General features: G+C 38.4%; 1 protein-coding gene across 1 annotated transcript; it reads right to left on the bottom strand.

The window, feature by feature from the left end:
• Positions 1-12577: 12577 nt before the first annotated feature.
• On the bottom strand, positions 12578-14956 carry LOC104231568 (short-chain dehydrogenase reductase 2a-like). Its single transcript, XM_009784582.2, has 2 exons — positions 14789-14956; positions 12578-13612 (listed from the first exon to the last, which is right to left on the bottom strand). Exons 1-2 carry the CDS (start codon positions 14872-14874, stop codon positions 12772-12774), a joined length of 927 nt encoding a protein of 308 aa, XP_009782884.1. The 5' UTR covers positions 14875-14956; the 3' UTR covers positions 12578-12771.
• Between the last annotated feature and the right edge of the window lie 12135 nt (positions 14957-27091).

The raw sequence follows: 27091 nt of genomic DNA, 5'->3' as shown, positions 1-27091 counted from the left end.
GTAGCCTAAATTCTACCCCAATTAAACCCAATTGAACCCCAGCCCAATTCCTAAAATTAGCCGAGCCACAACCTGTTTGAATGACCCACCCGGCTCACCTTTTAATCCAGGCCGTTGATCGACATGATCAACGGCCACATTTCGACCTTACCTTTTTAATTCACCAACACCCCTAACCCTAATCATTTCCACCGATTAGCCGCCTCTGAAACCCCCCCCCCCATTCTATCAAACTCTCTCGAAGCTTCTCAAACCCTAGCTGCCTTCCACCGCTTCCGCCCTGAAAGCCACCGGAATCCATGGCTTCCAAGGCTATGGAAGCCCTATACCCGCCTCCTTTTGCTCCTGCATACCTGGTTTTTGAGGGTTCAAAGCCTGACCACGATAAAGTTTGGCCCAGGCTTCGTTCAATTCGAGTTCCACGCCATCTCCGACGTACCATGGTTATTCGAGCCTGATTTTGACCTCTCCGACTTAGATAGGTGACTCTTCAAAGCCTTTCTCGCTACTAGGGTTCCTCTGAAACCCTAACCCTTCGAGGTTTTTCCGATTTCCTTAGATTTGTTCCAGATCCATGCTTTCCTTAAGGTCTTAAGCGATTTTCCTGACTTTTCTTTAAAAAAAACTACTTTCAAAATCTTTATTTTCCGATCTAGGGTTTTTTGGAAAATATTTAAATGTTTCTCTAATTTTATTTTTCCTTTTTGTGTGTATTTGCCTCTACTGTGTCCTTGTATTTTCTTCTACCATGTTCTTGTATGCTTCTTCTGCTGTATTTTCCTATACTGTGTTCTCGTATGCTTTTTCTACTGTATTTCATCTCTACTGTGTTCTAGCGTGTTTCTCCTACTGTATTTTTCATTATTATGTTCTTAAGTTCCACCTACTTTTAGCATGCTTCTTCTACTATTCTTATCAGTTTTTTCCATTATGTTTCGTATTAGCTTCTTCTACTCTATTTTCTTTGAATTCTTCTACTATGTTCTGCGTATTACTTGCTATCATTGTTTTCTCATGAGTTTCTACTGCTGAAAGAAACATGCAAGAGGTTTCAATTCTTTTTTGAGACCTCTGAGTCTGTTTTGATCACTTGCCTTCTCATCTCTGTACTTGATTAATGGTGGAAACCCTAGAATTTGGAGGTTCTTCCAAGTTTTGTTATGTGATTTGCTTGAACTCGGGTTTCATTTCAAAATCCCTAACTCTTTCAGACCAACTTCGGGTCTCTGAACTGAGTTTGGACATCCTTGTTTTCATATGATTCTGACCTTTTGCTAAACTCTTCTACACTAGATTTTTCTACCGATTTTACAACGACACGACAATCTTCTTTCATGCTTATCATGTTCGTATGCTCCTTATATATGATGAATTTCCCTCTAAAGTGGCTTTCAAATTTGTGATTAGTTCATACTTCCCTCTGAATATGGTCTGATTGATTTCTTTCCATTGTTTGCGCACTTTCTCCATGACTCGACCTAAGTTAAGACCCTTCTCAGCTTTTGCGACTTGGTTCATTCATGGGTCAGTAATTACAAGATCCTTGACCTTTGATTTACTGGTTGTTAATTGATTTTCTTACCTTATTTGTACAACCGTGTACTTCAAACCCCTGTCCTTAAATAACTTTTTATGTATTTGCCCATAATTGCCTACTTTGCACAAAAGTGTTTGTTTAATTACTTTCCTTATATAGTTTTACCCATTTGAATCTGAATTCCTTAATTAAAGGAAGTCTTGTGTGATTGATTATTGATTGATATTTAGTTCCTTAATTGTTTTATTACGTTATTTCTGCCGGAATTTTACACTATAAAAGGCACGACCCTTTTCACAAACTAGGACAAAAAAAATAATCCTTCCGAACTCACACTCTCTCAATAATATTCTCTTCTTGTCTGTACTATGGCCCGTTTACAAGACCTACTGTATTTCCTTTATTTGTTTCTTTGAAACTGGTATGTCATAATTTAAGCTTCAGCATCACAACAATGTGTTTTCCATGTTTATTTACCGTTTCTGTAGAGTTCAATGTTTAAACTAGCATACTGATTTTTTTTTCTATCTGTTTCTGCTAGGAATCCCTGCTCCCTACCCCCCTTATGTGTTTTGAGTTATGGTTTAAAGCATTGCAATATGTAAGTTATTGTCCATGGATTGAACTTGGTCCCTTATGGGATCCTAACCTCTAAACAGTGTGTTCTAACAGGCTTATGGGTGTGCCAGCACTTCCCATTGTCGGGTATGCCCATCAACCTGTCTTTGCCTATTTACCACCTCTCCATTCCCTATACCCCTATGTGTATTGATGTGAGTTGTTTTCCCTTTCCCTTTCCCTTTCCCCTCTCAGAATTCTATTTCTCCACTTGCACTCTCTCTTAGTCCCTAAGTTCTGCCCCCCTCTTGTGAGCCTTGCCTTGGGACCTTGAGTTCCCTCTGAACTTGGACACCTGAGAGCTGGTGATACATTTGGGTGTAAGCACTGCCCGAAGTTCATATGAGACTCTTAGGGAACTTTGACACACCTCAAATGGGAGAAAGACTTTGAAATATGACCTATTGGAGTTGGTTTACTTCATACTTTAGACAGGAAGTCTGAATCAGGCTCTCTTTAGTTGTACTTTTTAATTTCCGATGTATTTTTTTTACTTTACTTTTCTGGGCTGTAATAACTTTGTAGTAAACTCTCGGGGATGGCTAGTGAAAAAGAGAGGGATAACCATGTATGTAAAAGGGGTATATATCCTGCCTATAGGAGTTTTTGGATTTCTGCACTCTCATATATAGATACCATGTCTATAGGAATCCTGCATCCTCTCATATAGATACCATGTCTATAGGAATCCTGCATTCTCTCATATAGATACCATGTCTATAATTACCTAAAAATCTTAATTCTGCATATGCACATAGAGAATATGCCTATAGGTCTTTCTGAACCTTGCACATTCATTCTTCATTAGGCAATCATGTTTGTAGGTCTTAATAATCAACCACAATTAGATATCATGTTCATAGGTCTTAAACGGAATTCAACACCTAGATATCATGCTTATAGGGTTTCTATATTTTACTATGTCTATGAAAGTGTTTAAAATCAACAACTTGTAGAAAGTATGCCTATAGGAGCTATTAATCAAGTCTGAACTATTTCACTCGCTTATAAGTCTAAAACCGGCAATAATGATGCATTACCAGTTGCAGAACTTATGATCTTTTGCTAAAACTTGCCCTTCTTTAATAACTGACAACTTCTCTTAAATCAATATGTAATCATCTCATATCCTTGTTCCCTAAGTCTGTAGATATCACGCCTATAGGGTTTTCGTCCAACACTTAGGCAAGCCATAGGGTAAAAGTTCATAAATTGAATCTGTTGTTATTAACTACAACCAGCAGGCAGGCCTGATTCGGGTTTCTTATCCGAATTATGTGATAAATCAGTCTGCCTAAACCTTTAAGTTTAATCAGGCCCTAAACAGTATGTGTAAGTCATGCTGATTACGTGCTTCTTTGTTTAAAGAAGGTGTATCTGAGCCTTTCCACTTGATATATGCTTTCCCCAATTTGCTATACATATTTTTGTATGTTGCCTTAGTATTTTACCCTTTTGAAACCACAAATAAGCCCATTATCTCCTCCTTTAGGATTAGTAGTCCTAAATACCTCCGGGACTGATAGGATCGGACGGGTAATAGCATGCAATAAATAAACGAGACCATTCTGCGCTTTAATACCTTAAACAGGGCGGGAAAAGTAGATATGGATATGATGACCACACGGTAACATCACGTGTAGCCCCTCACTGAGGAGTGATTACCGGATGCTATGTGGGGTGATCCATATTATTAATAAACCTAGGACCCCCCCCCCCTTTTTCCTTTGTTTCTTCCTTTTAAACCTTTTAAACTGTTTCTTCAAAATCAACTCTTTTAGTTTTTTTACCTGTAACCATCATGTGCAAAATCCCCTCTTATTTGAAGTCTTATTTGGCTACGTATTGTTTGCACTTAAAGTCACAATAATTGTCTGGCTGGGAACCACACTAGTGGATCCTGAGGGGTGTCTAACATCTTCTCATTGGGATAATTTCAAGCCCTTACCCAATCTTTGGTTACTTAAAACAAACCCTTTTTAGTGTCCTAATGCACTTTAATCATTAGGTGGTGACTCTTTTATTCAAACCCAATTCCCAAAAGGGAACGAGCTGTCCTCCCAAATGTCATAAATCCGATTTTTCGAGAAAAAAAGGGCGCGACAATCCCCCAATCGTTGTTTGAATGAAGTACGATGGAATGTAATCCATTCAATCAGCACTTAAAAATCGAGTTGAGATACCATTCTTCTGTTAAACTTTGGATCCCATTTGATTTAAATGGGGCAAGCCGCTATGGTTAATTTGTGTCTTCAATGAAATGATTAATATCTTTCAGGGAACTGCCGAGCATTTGCATTGAAGTACGGGGATTCGCTATGCCTTTATGTTCGTCAAACCTTCAAGTTTTCTTTGGTGTGCCTTCACGACGTTTCAAATTCAGTGAGACTTTAACCCAAGACATTTGGTGAGAATGAAGCTCTTGAATTTCAAATTCTGACAATTAAAAGGGTCTTACACTCTCAAGGCTTCCACACCAAGATACAAAAATTTTGGTAAACTTGCACTAATTTCGAACTGTCGGCATATCAAAAACCCAAGTCGATTCGAACTATCATCTGAAACTATCCTTAAGGTATTAAATTTAGCATTTTGGATATGTTATAGATTTGGAAGTTAAGTTTTCAAGAAATCAAGTTCGTACCTCTCTTGTTGAAATTGAAGGAAAAGAAGATCATATTTGCTTGTTGCAGAAATTCTTGTATGGATTAAAGCAGTCTCCAAGACAATAGTACAAACGGTTTGATTTCTTTATGTTTGGTCATGGTTATTCGAGGAGCATATATAGTAGTTGTGTTTATATCCAGAAGTTAAATGATGGTTCATTATGTACCTATTATTATTATTATTATATGTTAATGACATGCTCATTGCTGGTAAGGATATGAGAGAAATTCACAATTTGAAAAGTCAGCTGAAAAGTGAATTTGAGATGAAAGATTTGGGAATAGATAAGAAAATCCTTGGCATGGAGATCAAAAGAGATCGAGGAGCCAACAAGATATTCGTAACCCAGAAAAAGTACTTGGAGAAAGTCTTGGAGAAGTTTGGCATGAAAGATGCTAAATCAGTTCGTACCTCTCTTGCTGCTCATTTTAAGTTATCAGCTGCTCGGTCCTTGTAGTCAGAGGAAGAAGAGAGGTATATGGCACATGTACTTTATTCCAGTGCAGTCGGCAGTATTATGTATGCAATGGTGTGCACACGTCCAAATATTTCTCAGGCAGTAAGTGTAGTAAGCATATTGCAGCCAAACGCACACACAAATATATGCGGTCGTCAAGTAATAAAGTGACTAAAAGTCGGATATCAAACCCACGAGGACTTGTGATTAACTATTAACTAAATTAGACTATCCTAATTATCTAAACAATGATTAAACCCAAAAGAAATGATGTTAAAGTAATTAAATTAAAAAGAAAATAACTAATGAACTTTAGACAGAGGAAGAACAGATTTTTATATTATCAATGTGATGAAAACGATCTAGGGCTATGAGCTATCTAACATTCCTATTGTATTCTTCAATTGAATTGACTAACTAATTTATCTAGTTTATTGGTTAACATGGTTAATATTTCTCATAAGAATCTGTCGGGTTCTTACTCGCCTATTCATGCTAAACTAACGCATATGTCTATGAAATTAGAACTAACAAGAACACATTTGTAATTCCTGTAAATCAACCAAGCAAAGCAATTAAGTATATGTCTATCCTAACCGCGAATTCGTTCCCCGATGCCCAGGTTCAAGAACTTGCTCTACTCAATTCTATAGGCAATCTAGAATTCCCACTATCGAGTTCAATTCTAGATTCGTAGATAGTATTCAATTGGTGATCAAGCAATCAAATAATTGAGCGCATGATTGAATAAATAAACCAGTATGATAAACTAAGAAATCAAAATCAATATCCGAATAACAATAGTTATGAAAGAACCACAACCCTAGAACGTAAAGTTTAGCTCCACATAGACATGGTAGCAAAACAACAAATCATACAAAGAAACATAAAAATTACTAAGTTTGGTAGAAGAAAAGATGAAACCCGGCCTCCACGGCGGCTCTGTGCTCTCCCTTTATCAAAAGTTACTCTAAAAAACGTTCTCTCCTCTGAAATAGGTTTAGAACCTCTTTTACACAAATTAGGGCCGTGTAGGATCGAAATAATATTGTCCCAAACAAAGTAGGAAAAATCCCCGCTTCGAGCATCCAGGGCAGCGCCTCGCGCTGGCCCTGGCACACAATACTGTTGCATTTTTTCAATTTGTAATTCCTCCTCTCTTTTTTTGTCTTGAATTTTGGGGGACAAAACCCAAAGGATGTCCCCCTTTTTTTATTCTTTTAATTGTTTTATTTTTCTGTCTTTTTCTTCCGCGTTTTATTTAATTTTGCTCCAAATCTCTTTATCTTTACACCGTTTTATTTCAATACAGTTAAAATATAATATTTAGCACAAAGTAATATAACTAATACTCAAAGGACGATTTAAAGTACTAGAATATGAGGTAACAATGGGTAAATATATGTATTTTTTAGCTGAACATCACCACCCCACACTTAAACTCTTACTCGTCCTCGAGTAAGCCAACAATTCACACTATTCTTGAGCGCTTTATATTTACACATTTGAAACTCACTACACCAATGATCATAGTTGATAGCAACAATTAAACTGTAGCATATACAATTACTTACACTTCATTTACTTATGCCATTCTTCAAAAATATTCACAACAAAGACAACGTGCTCATAACAATTCTAGCCTCAAAAACTGACTCAATGTCACCATGCACTCATGGCTTGAACACCCAACATTATAGAGAAGCCTAATAACGTTACCCATCCCTCGTGAAACCATGTGTCCTCACAACAAGAACAATAGAGTAAGTTGAATCCACATATTCGAATCTCATAATCAAATATAGTTTAAGGACTCACATATATCAAAGAAAATCTCTCACTCTCACAAAAGAAGTCACATGCATGCAATTGGTACCATAGGCTTGCCCATAATGTAAATCTCTACTAATGTAGGCTCACTTCATCTAAAATCAATTAGGACTTTTTCGTGGTTGTAATGTGGGCTAAGGGATGAGTAGGATATATTTAGGAATAGTGACTAACTCTCGTAACCACTTTAACACATCACATAATCAACTTTAAGCGCAAATTCTTCAATCCACTTCAATTTCACAAATAATATTATCTCCAAAAACATTCCCTTTTCTCATAGCACTACTTTAATTTATACGCCACTAGCAAGAACAAGACAACAATTTATTCACCTATATTTTTCCTTCTCTTTCTTTTTTCCAGATTTTTTTTTTCTTTTTCAATTTTCGCTAGTGGTGTATTATTTTACAAAATAAGTGCATCATTATTTCTTTCATTGCTTCCATTCAAACGCCACCCCACACTTAGTCCCTTCTTACTTCTTTTAGCGCTCATTTTACAATTAAAGTGCTTTAAGAGGTAAAAGGATCAAAATAATGTCAATTAAGAATAAAAAAAGGGGCATATGCTTGTAATGTGGGTGCCAAATAAAAGTCTATAGGCTCAAAAGGTAACTAGGGATAAAATTTATTTATGGTAAGCAATAAGCTCAAAAAGATCAAAGAAAGCCTAAAATCATTTCTCGAACCTAGCATCACCCAAAATTCCGCTTCAACTCACATACCGAGCAAGTTCTTGACACAAACAATACATGGACTACACAAAAACCCCACCACACATGGCACATGACTCACTAAGAACGGTCTCATTCTGACTCTCAAACAATACAAGTATTCATGGAGCCACGAGATATTAAGCATTAAGCCCAAAGTGAACACAAGTTAAGAAAACGAGAAATAGTCATCACAAAACATGCTATCCAACTAAGCTAGGTATCATCAATAATTTCAAATCATAGAGAAGATACTACACATGCCAAAGCTCTAAATATGCTACTATCAAACAAGTCAAGGACGCTTAGGTTCATCATCCTTCCTTTTTTTATTTCCTATACCTTATCTACTCTAAAAATAAAAAACTACTACTACCCGATTCAAAATACATCCCATGGAAAAGAACCGACGCACAAAGAAAAAATATGGGGGATTATTGCTACAAAAAAAAGACATGTTTTGTGTTTTTCTATTTTTCATTTTTTTTGTTTAGACTTCAATCCCTCAAGAAAACTGTCCACAAAATCTATCGTCCGGAAAAGTCTAAATTTTCTGTTTTTTTTCAAATATTATTTTTTCTTTAAATAAAAACTACTACACTAAGAAATATTACTACAACTAACCTAGGATAGCACGGAAAATCATCCAAACAATCTCCTCACCCCAACTTAAAATTGTGCAATGTCCTCAATGTACACTATAAATAACAAGAGGGTAAAGAGACTCCCTGGTAGGCCAAAGGCCGAAGCATTAGCAGCTCACGGGGTACTCAGACTTCTCCTAAGGTTGGTCCTTTGTGCGGGTATCTCACACTAGTTCCAACCATCTGGCTCGCTTTTGCACACTTCTAGTGGCTTTTCTTCTATGCTCATAATCCTACAAAACAAAAACAACACTACAAAATAGTAGAAAAATAAAATAAAATATAAAAAAAATAGTAAAAATGGGTTGCCTCCCAACTAGCGCCTAATTTAACGTCGCGGCACGACGTGAACCACTTTTTGCCTCCACCTTGAACTTGTGAATTGTACCTTAACAGAGCATCTAGTCTGTGGTTATGCTCCTTTGGTGGGGCTACAAAGATAACCAGGCCAAGTAATAAATTTTTCACTCTACACTTCTCGGCCTTTAGACGAGGAATGTAATTTTTGCTTTTTGGCACAACAAATTCAAGAATATAGACACTCTCATACTCACATTTTGACACCCTCGTATGCTCAAATGGCTTGATTACTATCTTACTATCTAAACACAATGTGAAAAAATGATTGGAACGAGGTCTAATGCGCCCTAACTCATGAAAATTTTACTACTATTTGCATCCTTATATTCACATATACTCAAGTCTCCCAAAGTAATGTTATCTACTCCCTCATATGACTCTAGATCACTCTTCTCAATATTGGCATCCTCAAGAAAAACATGGTCTAATGATTGGTATTCTCGTTTTAGCTCCTCAATTTGGTCTAGAAGATTTTTTTCAACTTCACACAACTCATTATTAAATTGCTGACTGTTACACGCATCAACCTTTGCACTCAAATTTGCATCTAAGTTATGTGCAACCAAGCCAAAATTATCAATTTTATGTGCAAGTTCATCTCTCTCCTTAGACCAATCATTCACCAACGTTGTTAGAAGACAACGTCGTTCCGCATATTCGCCTAATCAAGAATATCCATCCCAATACCAACCCTTACTCCCACATTCAAATTCAGACCTCCCAGAATTCAGGTCATGACAAACCCAAAAAGACGGGCCATAAAAGTCTTCTATCAACCAAGCGTCTTCATCAATAACCTTACCTCCGGATATTTCATCTGCAGATGTCATGTTGAGAGAACTAGGAACACACTAAGAGAAAAATCAAATTGCTATAAAAATAAAAATATTTGCAAAAAAAATCTGTAAAGATAAAAGTAAAAGTCTAATCTAGAATAATAGCTAATTCTAAGTCCCCGGCAACGGCGCCAAAAACTTATTGCGGTCAAACGCACACGCAAGTATACGCAGTCGTCAAGTAATAAAGTGACTAAAAGTCGGATGTCGAACCCACGAGGACTTGTGATTAACTATTAACTAAATTAGACTATCCTAATTATCTAAACAAGGATTAAACCCAAAAGAAGTGATGTTAAAGTAATTAAATTAAAAAGAAAATAACTAATGAACTTTAAACAGAGGAAGAACAGATTTTCATATTATCAATGTGATGAAAATGATCTAGGGATATGAGCTATCTAACATTCCTATTGTATTCTTCAATTGAATTGACTAACTAATTTATCTAGTTTATTAGTTAACATGGTTAATATTTCTCATAAGAATCTGTCGAGTTCTTACTCGCCTATTCATGCTAAACTAACGCCTATATGTCTATGGAATTAGAACTAACAAGAACACATTTGTAATTCCTGTAAATCTACCAAGCAAGGCAATTAAGTATATGTCTATCCTAACCGCGAATCCGTTCCCTGATGCCCAGGTTCAAGAACTTGCTCTACTCAATGCTATATGCAATCTAGAATTCTCACTATCGAGTTCAATTCTAGATTCGTAGATAGTATTCAATTGATGATCAAGCAATCAAATAATTGAGCGCATGATTGAATAAATAAACCAGTATGATAAACTAAGAAATCAAAATCAATATCCGAATAACAATAGTCATGAAAGAACCACAACCCTAGAACGTGAAGTTTAGCTCCACATAGACATGATAGCAAAACAACAAATCATATAAAGAAACATAAAAATTACTAAGTTTTGTAGAAGAAAAGATGAAACCCGGCCTCCACGGTGGCTATGTGCTCTCCCTTTATCAAAAGTTACTATAAAAAATGTGCTCTCCTCCAAAATAGGTTTAAAACCCCTTTTATACAAGTTGAGCCGTATAGAATCGAAATAACCTTGTCCCGAACAAAATAGGAAAAATCCACACTTCGAGCGTCCAGGGAAGTGCCTCGCGATGGCCCTGGCGCATAATACAATAGCGTTTTTTCAATTTGTAATTCCTCCTCTCTTTTTTTGTCTTGAATTTGGAGGGACAAAACCCAAAGGGTGTCCCCCCTGTTTTTATTCTTTTAATTTTTTTATTTTCCTTTTTTTTTTCTTCCGCGTTTTATTCAATTTTGCTTCAAATCTCTTAATCTTCACAACGCCTTATTTCTATACAGTTAAATTATAATATTTAGCACAAAGTAAAAAAATTAATACTCAAAGGGCAATTCAAAGTACTAGAATATGAGGTAACAATGGGTAAATACATGTATTTTTTAGCCGAACATTACCGATATTTGGCTTGCCCCGGTAAAGCACATTGGCAAGCCGTGAAATGGATTCTGAGATACTTGCAAGGTACTTCAAATACATGTTTGGAGTTTGAGAGAATACTAACTCTTTGGTTGGTTTTGTAGACTCTAATTATGGTGGTCATCTTGACAAAAGAAGATCACTAACGTGCTATATATTTTGCGTTATTTTTGCACTATCAGGTAGAAAACTACATTACAATATGTAGTAGCTTTATCTACTACTGAAGCAGAATATATGGTAGTGACCGAGGCTATAAAAAAAGCCTTATGTTTGAAGGGTCTATTTGCTGAACTTAGTTTACACCAAGATGGTATTACTATTTATTGTGATAGTCAAAGTGCCATTCGCTTGACCAAAGACTAAATGAATCATGAGAGGACGAAGCATATTGACATGAAGTATCATTTTATCCAGAAAATCATTGCTGATAGAAAGGTCTCTGTTCAGAAGATCAACACTAGAGACAATCTTGCTGACATATTCACAAAGCCTCTTCCAGTTGGTGCTTGAACTTAATTGCTATTTATGAAGAATGATTTAGCCCATATGGCTTTTGCGGAGAGGGTGGAGCAAATTTACTATATCAACCAAAATTAGGCCAAGGTGGAAATTTGTAATATGGCCAATATTTTGGCTAGTGGAATCCATCTCGCATAAACATAAGCCTATTTCCAAAGTAGACCCTGTTCGCAATATTCTTTGGGACTCAAAAATATTGCATTATGTGGTGGATATCATTTGCATAAGTTGTATCTTTTCTTTTACAGCTTGGAGACCAAGACTTTTTTTGCCTATAAAAGAAAATGACATTAGTTCATTTTAGACACGTCAACAAGACTTGAGTCTTCATTTCTTACTTCTTCCTCTCCTCCTTTATTGAGAGTTATTTGTAAGAGAGTTGAGTATTGGGAAACACTTGTGTGATTCCCTTTCTTTAGAGTGATCTTGTGAAGTTATTCTCTCGGGGGTATTTGGGATTAATTAGAGTATTTACTCTAATTTTGTATGCTCTTTTGTACTCTTGTTGATATAGTGAATTTGTGCCCCTCCGCTTGTGGACGTAGGTCACTTTGACCGAATCACGTTAATTTGTGTCTTCTTTATATATTTTAATTGTCGTTGTTATCAACTTGCATTGTCTTTGTTATTGTCATTATAACATTGTTTGGCTAAATTCCGCACTACCCGATTTTCGATCCTAACGATTTCTCAAAGATAGCGCATGAGAAATTCGGGATAAGCAAAGTAGCCAGCATTGAACGATTTTCTTGAAATTTCAACCAATGATAACTTTCTTCATGAAGAAATGCAGAAAAAATATCACTATCTTACAATTTCTTCAAGCAAGTTGGAGAAGGAAAAAGGAAGAAATTACATCAACCAAATGAATTTGCTAATCTCACGTTAAATTACGAATCCAATCTTACCAAACTCCCAAAAAAGAAGAAAAAATGCCATTACTTTGAACTACAAACCAACACAATTTCTTGAGGTAGTAACCCCACCATCTACCACAAGATTATGAAAGAAATTATATCAACTAAATGAATGTGCTAATCTCCCGTTAAGTTAGGAATCCAATCTTACCAACCACCCCAAAATAGAAAAGGTAAAAAAAAAATTAATTTGAACTACAAACCAACAAAATTTCTTGAGGTTGTAACCCCACCATCTACCACAAGATTATGACCACTTACATATCTTGATTCATCACTTGCTAAATATAGAGCAGCCTCAGCAATATCTTTAGCCCTTAAAGTTGTACCTTTTAAATCTGCCAAATTTCTTACAAACTCTTCAATTTTCTCTACTTCTTTTTCACTAGGCACTCCAAAATTCATCCCATTTATTTCCCCTTCTTCTTCATCTTCATCACAATGATTCCATGCATTAATCAACATTGATGTTGCAACTCCAAATGGTGATATACAATTAACCCTAATTCCATACCGTCCCAACTCGCACGCTACATTCTTCGTTAACCCTACAATAGCGTGCTTGGACGCCGTATAAGCATGTGGCCCGAGCCCGCCTAGGACTCCGGCCACACTAGACGTCGAAATGATGCAACCGCAGCCCTGTGGTATCATTACACCGGCCGCGTGCTTCATTCCTAAAGCAGCTCCTCGTACGTTAACAGACATAACACGGTCGAATTCGTCGGGGTCAAAATTAACTATGCTCTTTTTGTGGCTCGATTGACTTCCTAGGACTCCGGCATTGTTGAACATAATGTCGAGATGCCCATATTTGGAAATTGTTGAATCAATTAAGTTCTTGATATCTTCTTCAGATGTAACATCACAATGAATGTAAGTAACTGAGGGAGATAACAAATTTGATAGAGTATTGCCAAGGTTGTCTTCTACATCTGCAATTACAACTTTGGCCCCATGTCTTGCAAAGAGTCTCACTGTTGCCTCTCCAATTCCTCTAGCTCCACCTGTTACAATCGCTACCTTTCCTTCTAACCTGTACAATTAATTATAAAAAAGCTGATTTAGGAGTCTTAGTCTAATGACAGATTCAGAATTTAAATTTAATAGGTTAGAACGTCTGAGATTTCTAAATCTGAATACATTGTATAATTGAAATTATAGGTTTTGAATTTATATATATATGTGTGTGTGTGTTAGAAAATTTCCAAGTAAGTAGGAAGAGAATAATCAAAATGAAACCTTCTGATGTTAGAGACATAACTAAGTAAATAAAAGTGTGCTCTAGGGGGCGGAACTAGAAGTCCATATTCGGGTTCGGACGAACGCAGTAACTTTTGCTCAAACATTGTATTTTCGTTAAAAAGTTCACTAAATGTATACAAATATTGAATTTAGAACCCAGTTGGTAGAACTTGAAGTCGTCGTTTTAAAATTTAGAACCCATAAAGTTCAAATCATAGCTTTGCCTCTGTGTGCTCTCTCTATAAGCTTAAGTTTTTAGGTGAGATGGTCACACACTTCATCATGTATCAGAGAGGTTTTGGGTTCGAGTCTTACCACCTGTCCATCACCCAATATCAAAAAGAATTTTCACATGCTTGGCTCATAAAAAGAATCAAGCTCTCACGTGAGAGGGCGTATTAACGATATAATTAAATAAATAAAAGCGTACTCTCTCTAATAACTTAAGTTTTTAGATAAGATGGTATTAAATGAGTTAGAGAGTAAAAAATTAAAATATAGGAAATTTTGTGATAGAAATATGTCGCGTTTATGGATGAACAATGTGCCCATTCACATTGTTGAAAGATTTTAGTTTTGACAGTTCAATAAAGTTGTCGACAACCCCAGCTGATTCTTGACTACTAAGAATACAACGTGGACTAGAGTATCTAAAGCCTGGAGAGAGATCCGTAGAAAAAAAAAAGGGTTTTCTTTTTTCTTTTCCTTCTCTTTCTACTTTTAGCCTCAAAAGAGCTATAAAAGTTGAAAAATAAGGTGTTTGCAGCTTTTCATGCAAAAGCATGCATCAGCTAAGTAGTATATATTGAGAGAGAGAAGAGTTTATTATGTTAGCCTTTATATTATTTTCTGTGATACAGTTTGATTGAGTGAATAGTCTAAAAAAGAAAAAAGAAAAACTTTTGGAAACTTGTGATAAGTTATAGAAATGGAAAGCTACTATACAAAATTGGGAGAGAGGGAGTACCTTCTAGTAAAGCTTGGAGAAGTAATTTCCTTGCCTATGGAGTGAACCCTAACAAATGTTTTCTCAGGCATCACTTGAGCAGGCATGATTACTTTTCAAAAAATAGAAATTAAGGAGGAAAGAGGGAGGTATGAGCAAAGAGAAATAGAGAATAATAGTACGAGAGTAGGTGGATTATACTATAAACAAGATTGGGAAATTTATAGGGGAAGAAGAGAGAGAGAAGTTATGTGGGGATCGAGGTGTGGGATTCTATAATTAATTTCTTGGCAATTTCGTTCTAACCTTAACCAATATAATGCTTGTCCCTCTCTGCTAATACGCAGCTATACACTTTTCACTTTACCACTTTCCACCATGTGGTTATGTTCTAATTGGACTCTTTCATGTATTAAAACTATGCACCAATTCCTCGGAAAACATCTCATTTTGCGTATAATGTACTCATATGTATATAATTTTTTAGTTTAGTTTCTATTCACCGAACCGTGTGAAAAAATATTTACTCACTACTAAAAAGTCGGCAAAAACTGACCAAGAAAAACCGACCAAAGTTGGTCGGTTTTTCAAAATATTTTAATTTTTAATTTTTTTTTTACGAAACCGGCCAACTTTGATTGGTTTTCTTTCGTGCAAAAATGCGGGAAATTATTTTTGAGTCCCGTAAAATTTATTTTTCAAGAAACAAACTTTGGTTGATTTTTGAAATTAAAATAAATATTAAAAAAAATGACCAACTTTAGTCGGTAAATTCGGCCGGTCATTTTTAAAAAACCGACCAATTTTGGTCGATAATTTTATTTTTTAACAAAACCGACCAACTTTGGTCAGTTATTTTCGTGCGAAAATACAATTAAAGAGTATAAATAAAAAATAAGACAACCTTAAAATAAAGTGCACCAATGGTTTAGTGGTAGAATAGTTTCTTGCCACAGTACACACCCTAGTTCGATTCCCAGATGGTGAATCTTTTGATTACGTAATTAAAATACCGACCAACTTTGGTCGTTTTTTTTTGCGACCAACCTATGTCGGTAATTAGCGACCAACCTTGGTTGGTATACTAAAACGACCACTAAAATAGGGATCAAGTGTGCCTGAACGCATTTTGGTTGGTAACTTGCCAAAACCGACCAACGTTTGTCGGTTTTAGTGATCGCTAATTACCGAATTTCTAGTAGTGACTGAATCAGGTCATTTAATGACAACTAAAAATAACGCTTAATAATTAGTAAATAGTTGTACCATAATATCATTTAAGAGCAACTATATGTAACCCTTAATAAGAAATATTAACTGATATAATGTTATTGAAGTATTTAACCATATATATTGGATTAGGAGATTTACGGGTTTCTCCTTGCGGAAGCGGATCATTTATAACAATCACGACTCGAATAACTGGTCATTAGAAATCCTCACAAGACAGATGAATCCTTTGTTTTCGCAGCCTAAAAATCCCTTCGATGAATGCAAATTAAAAATATATAACCCTAGCTGTCTCTAGTCTAGTACTGAAAAATGTTCCTTTTCAACACTCATAATGGTGTTTATATAGACTAGTATTAGAGTTTTAGGAGGAGGACGTACTAGCAATGAGTTAACGGACTAATTAAAATCCTTTATGGATGAACCCGACCCAATAGCAATTCTCGTGAAAAGAATGATAGTTATGTACATATAACTCAAATCATACAGTAATTCTTTGCTGCAAATTTTGTACTCCTATAAGTGGACCTATTAATTGGTGACATTATGGTTCATTCATATGTATTTTAAGGAAATATCACCAAATAAAGTAGTATGTGAATTTGCTACTCGCGGGTGAAATTTTGTGTTGCCAGTTGCTACTCAATTAAAATGCGATAAAAGATGCATCTCTAGTTTTAGTGTGCAATTAATAAATACCCTAGCCGTCTTAGATATGATCTCTAAACTACATGATCACTAAACTACGCTTTGATTATACTCATAAATTAGCGAGTAAATTTAAAAATTAAGCCTAAATCTTCAACTTTCAGAAATACTACTGCTTCTTACCTCCTCTTCAATCTGGTAATTGGTGTAGGCAGATTATTTTCACTTTGTTTGCACATAAAATAAAAGAAAAAATTATTTAGTTTATGCATAAAATGAAAACTCAAACGGAAGGTAAAGTCATTCTATTTTCCATAGTTGAGAGTAGAGACGTCAATATGGGCTTGGCCCATTGGGCCAGCCCAGCCCAGCCCAGCCAGTGATTTAGCAAGGTTGGGCTAGAATTTTTGGAGCCCGTTTAAAAATGAGTATTTTAAGCCCAGCCCGAGTAAGTACGTGACCCGTGAGGATTGACTGGGGCCGGGTCGGACCGGCCCGTGGGCCTAATAAAATATTTATTTAAAATATATAAAAAATAAAAAGTATAATGGCTTTAGAGATGGAAAGTCAGAATTGGATCTTTAGAGATGGTGCGTGATGTACATAGCATTCTTATTACCATTGTACCATCGGAATCAACATTTAGCATTGGTGGCGTGTTCTTACAAAGTACAGAAGTTGCATTTATTATGAAAATGTCCAAATACTTATTACTACTTGAAATTGGCTGCACAGGTTTTTCCGAACTCAAACTGGTAATATTTTTTTATATGAATATAAATATTATTAATTTTTAAAATTTAATTATTTTTAATATATATTTAACTAATTAATATTGCATATGAATTGTAGATGAAAGTGAAGATGTTAAGACAACCGTGTCACAAGCGGGTTCAAATGTGTTTGATGAAGATGATGTGTTGGATATCTCATAAGCATCATGAACATTCTCTTGAATACTTTGTTTTAAGTTTTGACTTTTAGTGAAGGAAATATAGTCATGTCTTTCACTTTTTTTTAGTATTTATTGCAATATATTGGAAAAATATAAAAAGTTATTAAGTTTTGCGAATATTTTCCAATAAGATATTTTTTAACTTTTAAATAATTATCTTTTTTTAGGTCAGTACTTAAATAAAAAATATAAAATTATATTTTTACAAAATGATGGGCCGGCCCGTAAGGACCCGCGGCCCACATAGGGCTGGGGTGGGCTGACCATTATAAGACCCATCAAAATGATGGGCTAGCCCAACCCAGCCCGTCAATTACTAAAGCCCACGTGGGCTGGACTGGGCTAGCCCGACCCGGCCATATTGACAGCTCTAGTTGAGAGGGGGTTTTGGCCCTTTTCCCTCTTATATGGGTAGCATTCTCTGTTATTCTTTTTCAGATTTTTTATATATTAGATAGAAATTGGCTTTAAACTAGTTCATGGTCCGTGTACTCCTTAGGTATGACCTATCCATTTATCAATTTATGTAATGACAAGTTGGTAAATATGATATTTCTCTTAGAAACTTTTATGTCAGTGTGGAATTTCCCTTAGTTCAAATTTATTTAATATGCGCTAGACTGATCTAATAAGTACGTAAAATAGCTACTACTAGTTATCTAAAGGTATGCGATCAATATTAGGTATGCCCAATTTTCTAGACTCGAAGAGTTGCTTCGAGCCTAGAGTTCAAAGTGAACCGAGCTCGAGCCCGATGGCGGAGCACAAAACTCGAAGATCGAAGTGCACGATGAACACCGAGGCCAAGCATGACCAACCCCGAGATGATGCCGTTATGGTTTTGTAACAGAAAGAGCAAAATTCCCGCAACAGCCTAAGATCACGGCATAAATTCCGGAACAGATTTGTACGAATTTGTACTAGACGGTTAGATAGCTGCCCAATAAGATTCGTTGCTAAAAATGGAAATGTACCTTATTTAGGACTCCCCTATTATATAAAGGGAAGCCCATTCATTTGTAAGATCATCAATCATTGGCAAAGGAATATATATTCTTCACTTTCTTGCTCATTACTCATCAGAATTGTCCTTTAGCTTTACTGTTCTCACTGACCTACCTCGAGGCCACCTTAGCTCGAGGTCGAGACTTGTTTGCACGCTGGTTTGAATCAACTTATTTCTTTAATTTATACATTTGATTCCTTGATTATCAGTTGGTATTGGACTATCTTTCACCTCTATACAAATTTAATTGTTACTAAGATTTTAGGGTAAACAGTTTGGCGCCCACTGTGGGGCCTAAGGATAGTAGTGATTGTTTTAGTACTAATTCTAATAACACACGTTATTTTAACACTTGTTCTTGCTAAGATGTTTTTGTTTTCAGGCTAAAACATGTCAAACTCGCAAAACGCACCCGCATATGGTGGTGACAGTCTTGGATTTCACGGGGAAAATGATAACATAATTGCTCCAGGAGTTTGGGTGCCACCGATTAACCCTAGGGAAGTGCCTGCTGCCGACCCAGTCGATGTCAGTTCGCACATTGCTCTGAATGCGAACTTAGGTGTGGACCCCGAAGGGAGTGTGCGCAGGGAAGGCCGAACTGGTGGCCAAGGAACTCAGGGCATAGGAGACGGGGGAGTTAGTCTCCAGGTGATATTCGAGATGTTGTAGGCTCAACAAGCCGCTATTTCTCAGCTTCAAAGTCAACACAGAACTCCAAGTGTAGTCGAGCCGGAAATCAGTTGTCGTACAGAGCCAGTGCCGGAAAAAATGAATGGTAGCGAATCAAGGGTTGATCCGACGATTATGAAGATGCTCGAGGAGCTCACCAAAAGAATTGAGTCTGGAGAAAATAAAATCGAAGATAATGACAAAAAAGTGGAAACATACAACTCCCGAGTTGATCAAATACTAGGGGCACCCCCGATCTTAAAGGATTTGGATTCAAAAAAGTTCGTGCAGAAGCCTTTTCCCCAGAGTGCGGCTCTGAAACCCATTCCAAAGAAGTTCCATATGTCGGATATGCTGAAATACAATGGGACCACCGATTCTAATGAACATATCACTACGTACACATGCAGTATAAAGGGAAATGACTTAGAAGACTATGATATCGAGTCCATTTTGTTGAAAACATTTGGGGAAACTCTATTGAAGCAAGCAATGATTTGGTATCACAACTTGCACCGAATTCCATCGATTCATTTGCCATGTTAGCAAATTCTTTTGTGAAAGCGCACGCTGGGGCCATAAAGGTCGCAACGAGGAAATCAAACGTTTTCAAGATAAGACAAAGGGATAACGAAATGCTGAGTGAGTTCGTGTCCCGATTTCAAATGGAACGTATGGAGTTACCACCGGTCTCCGATGATTGGGTCGTTCAAGCTTTCACCCAGGGGTTAAACGAGCTAAGTTTGATAGCATCACGATAGTTGAAGCAAAATCTGATTGAGTATCCAGCTATAACTTGCCAGATGTGCACAATCGATATCAATCGAAGATTAGGGTCGAGGATGACTAGTTAGGAACCCCTTCGGGTTTAGTTCATCCAAACAGGTTAGCAGTTAAATCCCCGAGGGATACCAATAGGGATCGATATCAACCATATACCGCAGATCGAAGGAACAATGGCTCGGGATGCAATACATCCCGAAATGATCAGAGAAACGATCGAGGGCAAAATTCTCAGGGACTTATGAGAAAAGGTGGTTTTGATAAGCAAGCCGATACCGTGGAGGAACCTCGGTTGTCGGAGTATAACTTTAGCATTGACGCATCAGGCATTGTATCGGTAATAAGAAGAATAAGGATACCAGATGGACCAGACCCATGCAAACCGATTTTTCCCAAATAAACCCAATTCTGATGTGCAAGTATCATGGCACGCATGGTCATAAGACCGAGGATTGCAGGCAATTAAGGGAGGAGGTGGCCCGTCTATTCAACGAGGGCCATATTTGAGAGTTCCTTAGTGATCGAGCTAAGAATCATTTAGAGACACAGATGCCAATAGGAAAAATGAACAGGAAGAACCACAACATGTCATTTATATGATCGTTGGAGGGGTCAATATTCCCCAAGGGCCCGTGTTCAAGCGCACTAAGGTATCGATTACTAGGGAGAAGCGGACCCGGAATTATGTGCCCGAGGGTTTCTTATCATTCAACAACAAAGAAGCGGAAGGCATTTCTCAATCACACAATGACGTCTGGTAATTTCTATCTTGTTAAATAAAATTCAAGTTAAGATGTTTTAGTAGATCCAAGTAGCTCAGCAAACATCACCCGATCAAGGGTTGTGGAGCAGCTCGGCATGCAAGACCAAATTGTGCCCCCAGTTCGGGTCTTAAACGGCTTCAACATGGCTAGTGAAACAACTAAAGGGGAGATTACTCTACCAGTGAACGTGGCTGGAACCATTCAAGATACCAAATTCCACGTGATCGAGGGCGACATGAGATACAATGCCCTACTCGGAAGGCCCTGGATTCATAACATGCGGGCGATTCCTTCAACTTTCCACCAAATGATGAAATTCCCGACACTTGACAGTGTGAAAACAGTGTTCGAGGAGTATCATGCGGCTAAGGAAATATTTGCAGTTGACGAGGTAGTACCAATATTGACTTTATCAACTCCCGAGAGGTCAAACATTAAAGGCAGACAGGAAACCAAATAGCAATCATAGCCACCAGCCTTGACCGAATCAGGAGAGCAGGAGGTAGAAGAAGAAGAGGAGGATTTTATAACCCCTCGAACCTTTATTGTTCCCGAAGATTCTGACGCTACCAAATCAATTGTCGATAAGCTGGAATAGGTTATATTGATCGAGCATCTTCCCGAGCGAAAGGTATACCTGGGAACGGGGTTAACCCCCTAACTTAGAAAAAAGCTTATTCAATTTATTGTCTATAACATAGATTGTTTTGCTTGGTCCCATTTAGACATGACAGGGATCCCACCGGAGATAACAACACATCGGCTAAGTCTCGACCCCAGGTTCAAACCGGTGAAACAAAAGAGAAGGCCTCTATACAAGGTAAAACATGCATTCATAAAGGACGAGGTAAACTTCTCAAAATAGGGTCCATTAGGGAGGTAAAATACCCCAAATGGTTAGCCAATGTAGTCATAGTCCCTAAAAAGGAAACAAACTTAGAATATGTGTGGATTACAAGGATTTGAAAAAGGCATGCCCTAAAGACTCTTTTCCACTACCTAACATCGATTGCATGATCGATTCCACGGCCGGCCACAAGATCCTTACCTTTCTCGATGCCTATTCAGGGTAAAATCAAATTCAGATGAACCCGGAGGACCACGAAAAGACCTCATTTATCGCCAAATATGGAACATATTGTTACAATGTAATGCCCTTCAGACTAAAAAATGCAGGAGCTACTTACCAGCGCCTAGTAAATAAGATGTTCGAAGAACAAATAGGTAAGTCAATGGAAGTTTACATTGATGATATTTTAGTTAAGTCCATGCGCACAGAGGACCATTTGGCTCATTTGCAGGCAACGTTCGAGATTTTGAGGAAATAAAACATAAAACTCAACCCTTAGAAATGTGTTTTCGGAGTCAGCTCGGGCAAGTTCCTCGGCTTCATGGTGTCAAATAAGGGGATCGAGATCAATCCCGACAAAATCAAGGCCATCGAAGACATCACCATCGTGGACAATGTAAAAGACGTACAAAGGCTAACTGCATGGATAGCTACCTTGGGCCGATTCATTTCGAGGTCATCGGATCGAAGCCACAGGTTCTTTTCCTAACTCAAAAAGGAAAATGATTTTACATGGACCCCGGAATGTTAGAAAGCATTGGAGGAATTAAAGCGATGCCTATCGAGCCCACCTCTGCTCCACACTTCGAAGGCAGATAAAAAGTTGTACTTATACTTAGCAGTATCTGAAGTAGCGATAAGTGGTGTACTAGTTCGAGAAGAGCAAGGTACGCAGTTCCTTGTTTCTATGTAAGTCGGACCTTAGGAGATGCTAAAACTAGATATCCACACTTAGGGAAATTGGCACTTGTATTAATAAGTGCATCTAGAAAATTAAAGTCATATTTCCAATATCACCCCATATGCGTGTTAACCAGGTATCCCCTCCGAAATGTTTTGCACAAGCCCGAGTTGTCGGGCCGATTGGCCAAATGGGCCGTCGAACCTGGCGGGTACAATATCGAATATCAACCCTAAACGACTATCAAGTCTCAAATTTTAGCAGACTTCATGGCTGATTTTACGCCAACCCTCGTACCCGAAGTGGAAATGGAACTTCTACTAAATCAGGTACATCATCGGGGGTATGGAGCCTCTTTACGGATGGTGCCTCGAATGTGAAAGGGTCCGGGCATGGCATTGTTTTGAAGCCACCCACAGGTAGCACAATCAAACAATCTATCAAAACATCTAGGTTGACTAACAATTAGGCCGAGTACGAGGCCATGATTGCAGGTCTCTAGCTAGCTAAAAGCTTAGAGGCAGAAGTCCTCGAAGCCAAGTGTGACTCTTTTTTGGTAGTGAACCAAGTAAACAAGAGCTTTGAAGTTTGAAAGGATAGAATGCAAAGGTATTTGGACAAGCTGAAGGTAACATTGCACCACTTCAAAGAGTAGACTCTAGACCATGTGACTCGAGAACAAAACAGTGAGGCCGATGCACTTGCAAATTTGGGATCATCAGTCTAAGAAGACAATATTATCCTGAGGACTGTCATCCAGCTATCGAGATTTGTGGTAGAGGAGGCTCATGCCGAGATAAACTCTACAAGCTTGACCTAGGATTGGAGGAATAAATATATTGAATATATAAAGAATGAAAAGCTCCCAACAGGCCCTAAAGAGTCAAGAGTCCTACGAGCCAAAGCCGCCCGATTCATATTACATGAAGATGGAACGTTTTACAGGAGGACTTTTGATGGACCGTTGGCGGTATGCTTAGGGCTGGGGGACACCGATTATGTTTTACGAGAAGTCCATGAAGGCACTTGTGGGAACCACTCCGGCGCTGATTCTTTGATTCACAAAGTCATTAGAGCAGGGTACTACTGGGATAGCATGGAAAACGACACTAAGGAGTTTGTTCGAAAATGTGATAAATGTCAAAGGTTTGCACCAATGCTCCATCAGCCCGGAGAAAAACTTCATTCAGCCCTATCCCCGTGGTCATTCATGAAATGGGGGATGGATATCGTCGGTCCTCTGCCAACTTCATTCATGAAATGGCGCCAAGTAAAGCTAAATTCATTTTATTTATGACTGACTACTATTCTAAATGGGTGGAAGCACAGACCTTCAAGAAGTTCAGAGAAAAAGAAGTTATATACTTCATTTGGGATCACATCATGTGTTGATTCAGGACACTTGCTGAAATCGTATGCGACAATGGAAAGCAATTCATCGGCAGCAAGGTAACGAAGTTCTTCGAGGAACACAAAATAAAAAGGATCTTATCGATACCGTATCATCCAAGCACAAATGGACAGGCTGAATCTACGAATAAGACTATTATCCAAAACTTAAAGAAAAGGTTGAGTGACGCTAAGGGTAAATGGAAAGAAGTTCTACCCGATGTCCTTTGGGCATACCGAACGATATCAAAATCCAGCACGGGGGAAACCCCGTTCTCCTTAGTATATGGCTCCGAGGCCTTAATCCTAGTCGAGGTCAGCGAACCTAGCACCTGATTTCGACATGCAACAGTTGAATCAAATCACGAGGCTATGAATACTAGCCTTGAGCTATTGGATGAAAAATGAGAAGTTGCGCTTGTCCGGATGGCTGCACTAAAGCAAATAATCGAGAGATATTACAATAGAAGGACCAACTTTCGCCACTTCGGAATCGGGGATTTAGTTCTAAGGAAAGTCACCCTCAATACTCGAGACCAAACGAATGGAAACTAGGCCCGAATTGGGAAGGACCATATCAAGTCATCGGAAAGAGATCTTACAAACTTGGCACGATGGAAGGCGAACAATTGTCAAACAATTGGAATGTATAGAATTATTCAAATACAAACTTGTGTTAAGGCACAAAAAACAAAAGGGTTCCGATTGACACTAAACTCTCAAAAAACCCAATGGGTAAAAAATACATGCCAAGGCATAAAGAAATTTTTGCTAAGTCTTTAAACCGAAAAGGGGAAATAATAGCCATATCCTAGAGGCCATAACGGCCCAATCTAAAAGAGCCTAAGGGCCAATACGCTTAGGATTCGAGATGTTGTTCTCACCCGATCCGAACCCAAGGGTTCCATTATCCCGAGCCCAAATAAACAATAACCTGATTATGGCTCGGGGACTCACCATTATTCGGCACAAGACCTTAAGGGTCTATGCTCCAAAACTTCAAACCTTATTAGAACTCAACCACGAGAACTTCAAAGAAGCCATCTAAGATAGAATCTCGAACATACCATTCAAAGAATGAAATTATTGCAAGAATTTTGTAAGGCAAGAAACATTGATAAGTCATTCAAGGAAATGTTTTCTTTTATATACTTAAAAAAGGATATGTACAAGAGACCGGCAAAAGGTCTTACAAAAAGAGAAACAAAATTCCTATCTATGCTTAGGGCTAGTTTCTCCCTCGGGAGCAGCTTCCTCTTCGGGCCCCTCTTCATTGTCAGACCCGCCTTGGATGCCTTCATCATCATTGTTGTCGGAGGAGGAGATGAGAAATCTGGCATCAACTTCGAGCGCCTTCGCTTGATCTATCTCTTTAGTGAGGTCAAAACCTCGAGCATGGATTTATTCGAGGGTCTCTCTCCGAGATTGGCACTTGGCCAATTCATTACTCCATTTTTCTCGGTAGGAGGCTTCCCTTAGCTCGGCTTGAGCAGTCTCAGCAGCCCTTAAGTACACGGCAATAGTTATATCAGCCGTGGCCTTCGTCTTCTCGACCTCAGCCCGGGACTCAGCAACCTCAACCCCGGCTTCGACAAGTTTGACCTCGAGTTCGTCGATCCTTTTGGCCTAGGCCAAATTTTTCTCTTTAGCACCCGGAGTTGGGTCTCAGCCGATGCTAGTTTTGCTAGAGCAGCCTCCTTCTCCGTAGCAAGGTGGTCCATATTTTCTGGTTGCAGTCAGCCTTAACCTGATCGACCTCCCCTCGAAGCTGCCCGTTCATCTCCAGTTTTTGCTGCAGCTAAGACACTAAAGTGTTAGCCTCCACAGATGAGTCGAGTAGAGAATACTCTTTCAAAATGACAGTTACTTGATTGTCTAGCTCGACCTCATTTTTATGAGCCCTGACCAAGTTTGCCTGAAGGTCTTAGAGTTCCTCCTCCTTTTGACTGCAAAGGAGCTTTAGGGTCTTCCCTTCATCCGAAGCCTTCTTCATTGTGGCCTCGCATTGGCTCAGATCGGCCCTAAACCTAGTAAAGGCCTACACAGAAAAAGAGATATCAGTAGGGTAAGAGGAGAAGAAGAAATTGCAATGATAGGAATTAATGTTTACTTGAGAGAAAAGACGTTGAGCCTCTTCGAAGAGGGTAAATGCGTTGTTGAGATCGGCAGCATCATCGACCCCAGTAAAGCAATCCCGGAAAGGATCTTCTTCACCGGGGACTCCACTCAATTCAGGCGTTCGCAGAGCTTGGGCTTCCATTATTGCCTCCTCAGAATAAGCCGGTAGAGGAGGAGAGTGACCTATTGTCATGGACCCGAGCAAATCGCTCGGGGCATTCTGTTCAGTGCTAGGGATTTTTGAATCTGCCCCCTCAGGTGTGCTTGTTGATGGCCGAGAGACAATCTCGACCTCGGGCAATTCTGGGGTTTACCCGCTTCTTTCTTTGGAGTCTCCTCACCATGAGGTAGGGTCTTCGGTTCGGAGGTCTTGGCAGCTTTAACCGGCTTCCTGGCTCGGGCCACCAGTGCTAATACCTTGCCCTCGTCTTCTTCTTCATCATGCACCTGGTGGACTGAGTCTATGTCCACGTGAATGACATTCCACCTGCGTCTTCGAGTATGAGCCCTTTTATCTTGGGGGTCTTCGGGCTTCGAACCCCTTTTTCTTTTATTATCTTTCCCAAATTTTGGAAACGGGAACTCGATCTCTTCCCAGGAGGGGCCAGCCTCATTTTGGAGAAATCGCCAATGCTTGCATAAATGAAAGTCAGGTATGAGTAAAGAACCGTCTCCGCTAAAGAGGAAAGCATAAAAAACTTACAAGAAGAACTTACCGTGGTGTTTGGATTCCCATCTGCCCCTCGCCAAATCACGCCAGTGACGTTCGTCATACGAGGAGGTCCCAGCTAGTTTTCGGAACCAATCTTCGAGGTCGAGAACCGCATGAGGCATCCAAGCGACCGCTGCAAAAAAGATGAAGGCATCTTGCAATGCAAAAATGGAATACAAAAGATTATTGGGGAAACAACTTCACTTACGGTCGGGGTTCCACTCCTCAAGGAACGACATTTTCTCCTCAGGGATGATATTGCAGGTCCTCACTCGAATGAACCGGCTCATCCAACC

Source organism: Nicotiana sylvestris, chromosome 12, assembly GCF_000393655.2.
Source record: "Nicotiana sylvestris chromosome 12, ASM39365v2, whole genome shotgun sequence".
In the NCBI taxonomy this organism is placed as follows: domain Eukaryota; kingdom Viridiplantae; phylum Streptophyta; class Magnoliopsida; order Solanales; family Solanaceae; genus Nicotiana; species Nicotiana sylvestris.
Note: the sequence above shows the minus strand (reverse complement) of the source record. Positions and strands in the feature narration are given on the sequence as shown.

Coding starts and splice junctions, on each gene's coding strand:
- LOC104231568 (XM_009784582.2), bottom strand. CDS start 14,874: ATGCCTGCTCAAGTGATGCCTGAGAAAACATTTGTTAGGGTTCACTCC. Junction 13,613..14,788: donor TCTCCAAGCTTTACTAGAAG/GTACTCCCTCTC, acceptor TTAATTGTACAG/GTTAGAAGGAAAGGTAGCGA.